Raw genomic sequence first — 13,025 nt, 5'->3', positions numbered from 1 at the left:
AACCCCCTCCTCCGTAGCCCGATGCCTAAATGAGCCGAGAAAAGTATTACATCCAGCCAAGGGGTTTTGAATACTGTTCACCACCTCGCCCCGGGTCCCTGGTGGAGCTTCCCGCCAACCCCAGGGATAGGCAGGGCAGATGGGCTCTACTCCAGAGAACAAGGGCAACTGCAAGTCAAACTTGTTTGGGGAAAACTCTATTCAATAGCACTACCAGCAAGTGGAAGGTGAGCCCTCGGGGGACTCGGTGAGCCACTTTGCTGAGTCCCTGCCCAGCAGTAGATGCTGAACCTGTACGACATTGCAGAAGAGAGTACCACGGGAGCTAGAGCAGTGCTCCTGTCACCCTCAGTTGCTACTGATTCGGTGGGCAGAGCCATACCCCCCACCATCGACATGCCCAGAGGTTAGTGGCTACAATCCCAGGATATCCCGAAAAGATCCATGCAGCCCATCCGGCGCCCTTCCGTGGATGGGTCAGCCTTCTCTTCAGTTCGGATAGAGGTGAAGCTGCATGGTCTCAGGGACTCCTAGACCATGCTCTGTTCCCTGGGCTGTTACACGCCACAGACCTTCAGGTGTCAGGCAGGTCTCCAAGGACAGCAGCAGCAGAGGTGCCAGCCATGGCCATCTCACAACCTACGGGCAATGGGACAGATTCAGGGGGTCTAGGAGACACCAGCCACCCTGACTGGCTCCTTAGACCCTCAGTAAGGGTTCTCTCACAATAGGGCAATTGAAAAAGGCCCTTTCTGCTGGTGAACGCAAGGGCAGCGCCCTACCCTATGCCCTTCTTCAGGCTTGGGTAAGCCAGAAGACCTTCGGACCACTGGGTCCTTGAAATAGTTCAGTGAGCTAGGGTCCCCAGTCGTCTCCTCCTCCCCGGTCCCTCAACGCCTCCCCATTCCTCCCTCTCTGTGGCAATTCCACATCGAAGAAGTTGAGGCCGCCTCAGCCAGGAGCAGTGGGAGAGTGATGGCAGAAGAGGTTCTACTCGAGGTACTTCCTCGTCCCCCGAGGAAAATAAAAAAAAAGGGGGGGGGGAGGATTTGAGGATGGTGGCAGACCTATGTCGTCTCACAAATACTGAACAAGGGGCTCAAGTCTCGCATGGTCCTCCCAGCTCCAGTAGTGGAAACAGGAGCCGGGTATGCCACCCTGGATGTCAGGGATGCACATCCTCAAAGGTTCCTTCACTTTGTAGGGGTTGACTCCCTCTAACGCTTTACGGCTTACCCCGCAGTCTGTTACTTGGCCGACAGCATTTACTGAAGGCCTGGCAGTGGTAGCTGCGCGCTTGATGGTGCATGATCCAGCCAGGCAAGCCCAGGTCCCAAGCCCAGAGCAGTGTGAGCCGGTCAGGCGTCTCTTGAGACTGGCGAGTCCTGCTGGTAAACACACAAAGTTCACATTAACTCAGGTGCAGTCTGCGGAATGCATCGGCGTGACCGGTTGCTTCCCGGACCAGACCTTCTTGGCCCAGCCATGCAGTGGGACAGAGTCCCTCAGGATGGGCCACATGCACAAATGCCCTACCACAACAGCCAAATGTTGCCAACAGCTGATAGGTCACAGGGTGGCCTGCACCTGTGTGGTGAGGATAGCTAGCCTGATGCTTAGGCCGTCTCAGTCATAGCCCCGGGATATTGTCCGAGCAGGCAGCTCCTGTACCGGGAGGCTGCGATCCCCTCTCTTCCCCTCAGAGCCCCCCCCCAAAAAAAACAAAAAACCCAACCACAGCAAGCCCTAGCCTCCCAAAACTGGTGAACTACTCCTCGGGATATGTGAAGGGGCGTTCCATTCATGGAACAGGCTCCCTCAGTTACCCTGATGTTGGATGCTTCGGGCAGAGGGTAAAGGGCCATATCACAAGACGGCTCACAAGACGTCTGGCCAAGGGAGGAGAGGCGTCGGCACACCAATGTAAAGATCTGCAAAACTTTCGCAGGGCTTATGGAATGTCCCTCCGCTTTATCGAGGGCAGGGGGAGGTACAGGTGCTGACAGACAGTATAGCAACCATGTACTACATCGACAGTGGCAGGAGCCCATTCGTCAGCCTTATGAAGGGAACCTATCGGTCCTTAGGACCTGGTGGTAATCACCTCCCAGGGGTGAGGTACAGCGAGCCGGACCGCATCAAGGGGTTGCGGCGCCCACTAAGGGTGTCTACGACCGTCTGGAGGGGGTTTTCCTCAAAGGGAATCCATCCATATCAGACTGCAGCACGAGGTGTCCGCAGTGCTGCTCTCTCCATGGTCAAGGGGCAGGGTTGCTCGCCAATGCCATTTGTCTGTAGTGATCAGAGACCTTCATGTTCACTTTCCCGCCTTTCCCCTCCTGCATACAGTCCTCCTGAAAACGCGGAGGGGCTAAACAGATGCCATCTCGATTGTTCTGGCTTGGCCACACCAGCATGGGTTCGGCATGCTGCTGGATTTCTCAATCACCTGCCTCAGGAGCCTCCGAGCCAACACGATCCCAGTTCCAAGGGTCACAGTCACCTGTGGTGCCCAGACCTGGACCCTCGACACCTCAGGGAGTGATAGATCAGTGGCCAAGAGGCGATGAGCGAGCCACTCAGAACAAGCCCAGTGAGTACCGACGGGTAGCAGGAAACCCTCCACACAGGTCATATACCGGGTTAAGTGGAAGTGCCTGGTGCCTGCCGGGAGCAGTCCCAGGATACTGTGCCTGGCCTCTCACCAGTATAGGCGATCTGGGAAATACTTGCCGCAGCTAAAGCCCCAGGGACTGTGGCATCCCTGAAGGCCCACCTAGCAGCCATATCAGCCTTCCTTCAGCCGCTAGAAGGGGGATTGTAGTCCTCCCGTCAGATGGCGGTTCGGTCCCTGAAGGGGGTGGGAGGCTCTATCCGTATGCGTGCGACCCAGTGCCTCCCTGGGATCTCGACCTGGTCCTTCCCGGCCCATGCTTCCCTTCCCCTCCCCCCTACCCCCCCCCCCCCGGCACCAAAACCCACAGTGTCATGCCCTCTACTCTGGCCTTCCGGGAAAGTGACCTTCCTGGGGGTATTTACCTCAGCAAGGAAGGTCTCCAGGATCAGAGCTGTGACCTCACAGCTCCTCCCTCATACTGTAGTCTAGAAGATAAGGTTCGGTTGAGACCGCAATGGGTCTTCCGGCCCACGGTGATTGCCCAGTCTCATTGGACCAATCATATACTCTCCCCAGGTTTCCCCGAACCACACGGTTCGGAGGAGAGGAGAAGGCACCACTCGCTAAAATGCGAGTGGGGTCCTGGCTTCGACATCAGATGTACAAGGCCGTTCCGGCTCTTCCTCGCAGCATCTGACCGAATGAAAGGTTCACCAGTCTTCGCCCAGTGCAGTTTCCTTGGGAATAATTTCCTGCATCGCATTTGGCCACAAGCAGGTGAAGGTGCCACTTCCGGACACCACAGCTCACCCAGCAGAGCTCAAGCTCCATCTACAGGCTTCCTGGCGGAAGAGCTAGAGCAGGGCATCTGCAAAGCAGCTGCCAGGCTGGCGGTACATACCTTCACGTCCCACCACGCCTCTGTCCAAGGCGCGGGAAGGAATGGGCTTCAGCAGAGCTGGGCTGCAGGCAGCTCACCACTAACTCCGGCCCACTTCCAAGCTATTGCTTGTTAGTTACCTATAGTGAAATGGACATGAGCAAGCACTCGAAGAAGAAAACAAGATTCTTACCAGTAACTGATGTTCTTCGAGCTGTGTTGCTCATGTCCATTCCACAACCCACCCCCTGTCCCCGCTGCCGGAGTTGGCAGAAAGAAGGGACTGAGGGGGCATAGGCCGGCAGCGCCTCATATACCGTGGCATGTCCGCGGGACTCCAGGGAGCGCTGGAGCTGGCCCTACGGGATCTGCTAAAGGGAAAAGAGTTCCGGTAGCCATGCACGGAGGCGTGTACACACCTGTAGTGGAATGGACATGAGCAACACATCTCGAAGAACATCAGTTACTGGTAAGTAACCTTGTTTTTTGCTGTCTTGCATCCCTGCAAGGCTAGCCCTTGGAACTGTGTAATGTTGGAAAGGGAGAAGCTTCCCAGACGGAACAGGCACACACTGTTAGCCCTTGAAGGGCCTGATATAATGGACTTCAAAGTCCTGAAACACTGATTATGAAAAAATGTTCCATAATCAGTGTTAGAGGTTTTCATGGTTCCCTCTGAGCCCTGCATATGTGAATTTATAATAACTAAAGCACTTGCCTTTGTAGGCAGAAAGTGTTAGAAAAAGTTTCAGTTTTTAATAGCTCTCTGTAAAACATTCCTGTAACGTATGAGGCATATACATAAAGCTTTTTATTGACATTTGTGTGGGATGACTTCATACCTTTCTTGTAGTTTTGCATCCACACTAATTTCATTTTGTAAAATGTTTATCATGCACCTGTCATGTACCCTATACATAATGCATAACACATACATCATATAAGTTTATATATAATAAATTGTCCTTTTTCTAGCTTAGTCTTTAGGTATAAGTGAAATGTTTGTAACGCTCAAAGAATTACAGTGGCTTTGGAAACATGTAAGGGAAGGAAGAAGAGGATTTTTCAAAATTTGTCCCTACTGATTTTGATAATCAAATTTCTAAATATTTTTTTTTTGTTTTTGTTTTTATTGGAGGGTTGAATAATTTCAGTATTTCAAGTCAGGTAGCTATGGAAGAGAGCAGGCTCAAAAAGTTTACTGGTTTTGGGGTACAATTCCTGAAATAAATGAGGATAACTTTGGATTTTTAAAAATCCATTTTTATTTCAATTATTAATGCACAACCTCATTACTTACATTTTAAAATTGGAATCTTCTTAGTAGTTTTTGTCAAAAGTGAGGTAAAATGTAATAATTTATTAGACTAAATTATAAATTATGCATATAAACTTGTGTTGGTTTAAACTGATGCAAACTAGTGAGTGGCTTATTTTGGTGTAGGTTAAACCTGTTCTGAATTAATTTAAGTTAAACTGAAATATGTCAGTCTTAAATCAAAATAAGAGTCCACACTGTGGTTTGCACTGGGTTAATTAAATCCGCTTAAATTAACATCTTTATTTAAATCAGTGCAACTTCATGGAGACAATACCTGCCTGCTAGCCTGGTGCAGGTTCAGACTTTTCTGACTTGAATCATTTTGTGCGCAGTTATTTAGGGCCCAAGCATAATTTTTTCGGCCCCAGCACAAACTTGTAACACGGACCTTCTCCCACACACATACAATCTCATGAGCCATGAAAAATTTGTTCCTCATGGTAATGGGGGTTGCAGCCTGGGCCGGGCCCCACAGGGCCTCCGGGCCCTGGTAAAGTGTACTTCTCCCCTCTCCCCCACCCCCCATGTGGGGGCCCTGCAGTTATTGTGCAAGAATGGAACACTTTTTCCATAACTGTGTTGTAAGGAAGTGATTTCCAAACCAGAATGTATCTATATCTGAATCTACTGATTTTTTTTTCTCCCAAATTTGTAACCAAAAGCCATTTAAGAATGCCCCATCTACTCTCTGCTACCCAGCCTGTCTCCTGCTATCATCCCTGAAACTTTCTCTCTGCCTCAGAGGATTTTCTGTCTACTATCAGTGATTCTCCATCTTTATCACTTTGTGTATTACTTTGTGATATGATCAGGTGATGGACCACAGTCTAGACCTCTCAGTCATTGTCCTTCAGCTGCTCTTTTTATTGACATGTTGTTGTAGTTCTGTTGGTCCTGGAATATGAGAGAGACAAGGTAGGTGAGGAAATTTCTTTCATTGGATCAACTTCTGTCATTGGAAGGTTCAAGCTTTTGAGCTACAGGACTGGGAAAGGAAGCAGAGTGTCTGAGCTAAATACAGGTTGGGAGATCAAATAAAAGAGGTAATATGTTGGAGGCACTTGAAATGAAATGGGCAGTTGGGGGTTAGATTGTTATGCATAAAGGGTTTGAAGTGGGCAGTTAAGGATAGCAGGCAGTGTGGTGCATTGCAAATTGTTCAAATGAGCCATAAAACCAATGTCCCTGTAAGTCCATGGCTTCTTGTGTCTAACAGAATTATGAATGTAAGTTTCCAGGCTTGTTTTTCAAGGTGTTGTGCAGGTTTCCCTTGAGGATGTAGATCACATCATGGAAAGGGCCACCGAAAGGCTCACCTGGAAGAACCTCTTTCAGTGCAGGAAAAAAAAAACCCATTGACCACTAAGGCGGCCACTCACACATTCCCAGAATACTGGAAATTCCGGTATGTCCAGGAGCAGCATGAGTCCACTCCTGCTGGCATGACCTCATACACATAGTGCATGCGAGGTCACCCCACACGGTGGGAGCCATGTTTAAGAGTGCCTTGCCCCTCCCCCGCTGGAGTGAGCTTGTGTGTGAGGTCATGCTGCACAGGGGACACCATCTTTAAGAGAGCGCTGCCCTGCTATGGCTGGTACGCATGGTGCATGTGAGATAATGCCACCTGGGATGCCATTTTTTAGAGCTGGAAGGGGCGGAGTGGGATCCCCCATCTGATACTGGACAAAACCTTGTCTGCTTTTGTCCAAGGTTTGGATGGGGAACAAACTTCTCAAAAAGAAGACCGTCCAGTTTAATAGCAGCTGAGAGTTCTCCCTCCTGACTGTGCTCTCCTACTTGTCACCTACCACCCCACACTGGAACCCATACAGGGAGTTATCAAACTGTTGCAGCCCATATGTGATTGGGACCACATCCTGAAAGAAATCTGTCCCAAAACTCCTCTTCTCACCTTCAGACAACAACCTCACCAACTTCATCAAAAGAAGCAAGCTCCCCACAGACCAGGATACACCAACTCAAAGTGGCACCAGACTGCCAGAACATTAGATGCAAAACATGCAGACATATCTCCACTGCTTCAATGATCATTACCCCCCACAGGCGACCTTTCAAGATTTATGGGTCCTTTATACGCTTATCACATGTGCTGTACCTCATCCAGTGTACCAATTGCCCCAATAACAGCTCTGTGGGTGAAACCAGCTCTGTGGGTGAAACCAGCTATCAAATGAACTCCTGCAGAAAAATAATAAAAGACAAAAACCATATCACCCATGGTCAAACACTTTTCACAAAGCAATCACTCCATTTTTGATATTTCAATACTGAAGTTTCAAGGGAAACTTGCCCAAAAACACCTTCAAATGGCAAGCCTAAATTCATAACTGCTAGGCACCAAAAGCCATGGACTTACAGGGACGCTGGTTTTATGGCTCATCACAATAATTTGTAATATACCACACTATCTGCTATCCTTAATTGCCGATTTCAAACCCTTTATGCATAACAATCTAACCCTTTCATTTCAAGTGGATGCCTCCAACATGTTACCTCTTCTATTTAACAATCTGTCCCAATCCCAACTTGCATTTAGCTCTGATTCCTTCCCCAGACCTGAAGCTTGTACCTTACACCAACAGATGTTGATCCAATAAAAGAAATTACCTCACCTACCTTGTCTCCCCTTTTAGTGAATACAACGGCCACTTTAAGGATATACTCATGGAGGAGATAGGTGGGAAACATTGCCTGACCCCGGGGAGGGAGTGTTGAAAGGGACAGAAGGATCCAGGCCTGGCAGAGCTTTGCCTTAAGTTTTAGCATGCTTTAGATGACAAACAGCTTTAGATGACAAAAACACATAACAAAAGTATCCTACAAATTGCCAAAAATAATTTTATATCAAGTCGAAATCATGAGCCGCATTCGCGAAGAATCATAGAATATGGTCTTTGCTGAAATGTGGTTCATAATCTTTTGCAATCTTTTAGTGGAGTGCAGCTACTAACTTTTTATGTACTGAAGATAGAACGCCTACTATGAAATCAGAGAACTTCAAATCTAGCTTTCAATCACATTTACTAGAAGTTTGTGAATAATAGATCAGGCAGTGTTGTATTTGAGACCCTTTTAGTTCTGAACATCTAGATTTCTTTAGTAGATCTGGTCAGTTATATTTAGTTTGCCTTAAAAGAGTAAAGCTAATTGTTGTTATGTGAAAAAAAATCTTTTTTTATTATTATTATTATTTATTATTTGATAGCGCATTTAAAAGAAAGACTAGACGAGTACATCAAACAATGGAATGGCCTTGTAAAGGTATTTCGAAACGAGAGGAGAGAAGGTTTAATTCAAGCTAGAAGCATTGGAGCCCAGAAGGCTAAACTTGGACAGGTAGAAAATGTTTGATGAATAAAATAATTTGTATTTTCTTTTCATTTAAATACATATTTTTAACAAATCTTAAAATTGTTATTTTGTTATGAACAGTGTTGGAATAAAAATAGTTTCAATTCTTAAAACCTCACTCTAGTGTAATAAAAAACCTTTTATAAATTTGTGTCAAAATTTAAGATATATGATAACATTTAATTAAATCAAAGTGTGATTTGCATACAGAAATCTCAAATGATATTATATCTCCCTGCCTTTTTTGTTTTTGTTTTGTTTTTAAAGGTTTTGATTTACCTTGATGCCCATTGTGAGGTGGCAGTTAACTGGTATGCACCACTTGTAGCTCCTATATCTAAGGACAGGTAACGCTATCCTGTTTTTCTATAACTCAGAAAGCCTCCTAAGAAGAAAAATAGTCACAGTAACAATTGTCGTGTTTTAAGCCATATTCAGTGTGTTGTACACATTACAAATATTGCATCATCTCCCGAAGTGGAAGATACTGTCATTGAACAAGTGAAATAGTCATGCAAAACATCTCTAATTAGTTTATTTTAATGGAGATACTGAAGTGTGGATTACATTTAAGGAGAATCCTGTCTGTTGCAATGATTTATCTTACATGACCCCTGTTATGGAAATGTCCTGCTATAGATGAATGAGCAGTCTATTTTAATAATAGTCTTGTTTAAACTCATCAAAGGTATTCTATTTAAAATGGAGGTAGGAAGAGGGGAGAGAGAAAGAGCTCAATTTTGATTTAGTGGGAGTTTTCTGACTACTAAAGCCCTTGTGATCTTAAGGTTGCAATAATTATAGTCTTCGTTACTACAAAAATATATTTGTGTTTCTCTTAAATCCAAAGTTGGAGAATCACTTCAAACAAATCCTCGCCTTTGGGATGTGCTTGTCTTGTCTGCAAGACCAGACCTTGTGCTAGTAGATAATGTTGGAACCACAAGCCCTATGTGCATGAAACTCCATTGGAGGCTATAAAGAGGGCATGGATCCCAAGTGCCTCCAGTCCCTTGCTGCTGCAGTTGCTCTGTGTAGTTGTGTTTTAGCTTTAGTTAGTAATTCAGTAGTTGGGGGATGGCATATATTTATTTTAAAGCTATTGAATAGCTCAGCATATTGTATCATGACAGTCTTACCCACAAGTATGTCAGAGGCTTAAAATATGCCAGGAGACAAGTTTCCAGTGGCCTTGCAGGACTTGCTGTTGGTGGTTGGCCAGGTCTATAGGTGATTCAGTTGTTTGGGGATAGATGCACTCCTCTTGCTTCTGTCCCTTTAATTGGCCAAGGAAAGACAGAAAAGGCAGGTTGGGGAGAAAATTGAAGAAATAATCTTAAAGAGAAAACCTAGGGGGAAGTATTAGTGCTGAAGACCAAACTGCTATTCTATTGTACAAAGCCCTGAAATCTCCATCATTAGAGGATTTTAAGGCCTGTCTTGACATAGCCCTGGCTGGGATGATTTAGTTGGGATTGGTTCTGCTTTGAGCAGGGGGTTGAAATAGATGTGCCTTCCAACCCTAATCTTCTATGATTCTATTAAATGAAAATTTGCAAAGAGTTAGATGAAAGAGCTACTTTTCTAGTCTGATGGTTGGAGGTAAAGCACTGGGCTGGCATTTTCCTTTGTTTATTTTGCTCATTGTATGTAGCATTTGCCTCTAAAATGGAAGTGTTTAGGAAAAACTTAATCTTTCAATTCATTCAATACATCAGGAGAGCCTAGTGTGAAAACACTGAGAGAAAAAACAAGAGAATGTTTATCTGCATTGCATATTGTGTCTGATAGATCACAGTAAACCATGTATTTGCAAAAAGCAAATGTAGAATCTCCTGACAGAATTGGCCAGTATGTTTAAAACCACTACTGAGACATGCCTGATCCAACAGCAGCAAAATTTGTTTTTTTCCTGGAAAGAATGGCTTTATAGGGCAACAGTATACTCTACAGACTTGACTAGTGAAAGGCTGTTTGCAACAGGAAGAACTAAATTTTTTTTTTGCTTTTTGACCGCTGAGATCCCACATTAATAGCAGAAATTATAAAATAATGAGATCTGTACATTCCCTTTCCTCTAACCCTCTCAGGTCACCAATTTTTTCCCCCCTCATTGCCCCAGACAATGTTTTATCAGGCTAATATCAGGATTGGTATGTCAACATGTCAGCCATACTTGTCTGCTTTCCGTATGCGTTTAATAGATTCACAGATTCCAAGGCCAGAAGAGACAATTCTGATCATCTAGTCTGACCTCCTGTATAACACAGGCCATAGAACTTCCCCCAAAATAATTCCTAGAGAGTATATTTTAGACAAAACAACAATCTTTATTTAAAAATCGTCAGTGACCGAGAATCCACCATGACCCTTGATAAATTGTTCCAGTGGTTAATTAACCTCACTGTTAAAAATGTATGCCTTATTTACAGTCTGAATTTGGCTAGCTTTAGCTTCTGACCATTGGATTGTGGTGTTTGACACTCTTGCATCAACGTGCAAATTGTTAAAGTCTCTTCTTCTTTTTTCTTTCTTTATAGTGGAGTTTTACATTTTTGAGACAATACATACTTTACCCTTGACCTTCAATTTAAGTTGCATTTCCGTTAAAAAGTTAATGGTGGATGTGTTAGATTAGATAGCATCTCTTTCTTAAATTATATTTTGCTCTTTCTTCCCCTTCCATAAATGTTTCAGAACTACATGTACTGTGCCTCTAATAGATTACATAGATGGGAATGATTATTCCATTGAGCCGCAGCAAGGTGGGGATGAAGATGGTTATGCCAGAGGGGCCTGGGACTGGAGTTTGCTGTGGAAACGAATTCCATTAAGCCACAAGGAAAAGGCCAAAAGAAAGCATAAAACTGAGCCTTATCGGTAAAGCGTGCTGTTTTTATTCTGTGAATTGTTTTGAATGCATATCTAAATCATCTCATTTTTCCCCCCTCTTTTCCCATGAACTACGATTCGTGTAAATGTGACACGTGGGTCTTTGTTCCTAACCTCATCCTCCCTGCCGTCATCCACAACCCTGCAGAACCACATGCACTGTGCCGCTCATAGATGTCGTAGATGGCAACACATATTCTATTATACCCCAAGGGGGTGGTGATGAAGATGGGTTTGCTAGAGGAGCATGGGATTGGAGTATGCTATGGAAGAGGGTGCCTTTGACCAAGCAAGAGAAGGAAATGAGAAAGACAAAAACTGAGCCGTATCGGTAATCACTAAATCACTTACCCATTTCTCTTCTTAAGGAGATACTGATCTACTAAATACTTGCACGTATTTTTAATACTCTGTAACAACTGAAGATGCTTTGTCCAAAAAAAAATCTTACTCATTATTTTGGTCAAACGCTGCTAATGTAGCTTCACTAACTCCTTGTGCCTCTCTGTTTCTGCTATTGTGTACTTAACACTCCAAGCAAAATATAGGATGTACTTCAGAATAATAATTTTCATTTGGAAAACAAATATTCTTGGTTTCCAAGCAAAATGCATGAAACTCTTAATATGTGCCCTTTTCAGGTATAGTTTTGGGAACAATAATAATTAATTGCTTATTTAACTATTTGTTCCATAATAAGCATGCTACCAATGTTCCAAAAAATTCATAATACATAAAAAGTTTAAGCTGATTTTCCTCATGGATGCATGTGTACAACTCTTGTTAGTGAGTTAATGCAAATGCATCAGGAATAATATAGCCCTCTTTTTGTGTCATATAGTTCCACTTGCTTTATGGAAGGTCCAATCTGAGAAATACAAGTGCACTACTTTGAAATCTTAGGAAGATAACCTGCTAGCTTTAAGTTTGCTTTCTGTAATGTACTTAACTAAAAAGAATTCCAGTCTATCTTGTGGGATGGTTCTAATGAATTTCATGTATTCCATCCTATTTCTTTTGCTTCATGAGTGGGAACATTTTCTTTTCTATCAAAAATACATGGGAATTTTTGTTTAAAAATTAGTGTTACTGAATTTTTTTTGAGACTTGGGAGGCTGTAGTTCTGCTCTGTTTTTTCCCTTACACTATTTTAATCTTGAAACCAAATATTACTTTTATTTGAAAGTACTTTCACATATTTAGAAAATAGTGTTTCATATCACTTTTTATTTGTGGTTTAAACAAATTGCAGGAACTGATGTTATACTTCACTCAGTCCTCACCCTGTGATTCTTCTTTTCAAGAATGGCAAAACATGTTCAAGGAAATTATTATGCTTTGGTCTATTCAGTACTTGTAATATAGACAATATACTTTCACTGAGAAAGAAGGCTGTCCACACTGGAACTTTATCAGCACTAAACTAGTTAGTGTTAAACTGTTTTAAAGGTTGCTATCACATTCTTTGTCCACAGCTGTTTAATATCCTTAAACTGTATTCAGAAACAATTCTGAGGATGAAAATTTTTAAAAATGGTTTACGTGACAACCATAATAGTTGAATTATTGACCTTTATACCTCTTTCAGAAAAAGAACCATATCCCATTATGCCCAGGTTATACATACATTGTACTGAGGTAATATGAAAACAAGTAAAATCAGCTAATCATTTTGCTGAAAATAGTGTAGGCAGAATAAACTGGTTCTTAAACATAAAAAAGAAAAGAAAGATTTTGTAATGTGGAAAGATTCTCAGAAATCTTAGTACTTACTACCTCATACCTTGTAAAATAAACTGCTGAGCTTGTGTGGATTGAAGATTGAAACTTCAGCATTTCAGGCCTGTGCTCTCCTTTAGTTTTGGGGTGCTTGGAAAAAGCGAAAATGCAGAAAAAACACAGGATGTTCCACCCCATGCATTATACAGCTCCTTGGTCTC

The 13,025-nt window shown here is 43.6% G+C and overlaps 1 protein-coding gene across 3 annotated transcripts in view; it reads left to right on the top strand.

Moving 5' to 3' along the window:
* The window catches only part of GALNT7 (polypeptide N-acetylgalactosaminyltransferase 7), a 116,291-nt gene that overhangs the window by 73,536 nt on the left and 29,730 nt on the right, over positions 1 to 13,025 (top strand). Inside the window, exons 4-7 of one of the 3 annotated variants that reach the window (XM_067551728.1) lie at positions 8,048 to 8,178; positions 8,461 to 8,540; positions 10,891 to 11,073; positions 11,234 to 11,416. In XM_067551728.1, coding sequence (XP_067407829.1) covers positions 8,048 to 8,178; positions 8,461 to 8,540; positions 10,891 to 11,073; positions 11,234 to 11,416 — 577 coding nt within the window. The remainder of the gene's footprint in view (positions 1 to 8,047; positions 8,179 to 8,460; positions 8,541 to 10,890; positions 11,074 to 11,233; positions 11,417 to 13,025) is intronic. The other 2 variants (XM_067551725.1, XM_067551726.1) reach the window with 2 other exon arrangements.

Source organism: Emydura macquarii, unplaced genomic scaffold (genome assembly GCF_026122565.2).
Source record: "Emydura macquarii macquarii isolate MOO-44397 ecotype Brisbane River unplaced genomic scaffold, CSIRO-AGI_Emac_v2 contig_1363, whole genome shotgun sequence".
NCBI lineage: Eukaryota > Metazoa > Chordata > Testudines > Chelidae > Emydura > Emydura macquarii.
Note: the sequence above shows the minus strand (reverse complement) of the source record. Positions and strands in the feature narration are given on the sequence as shown.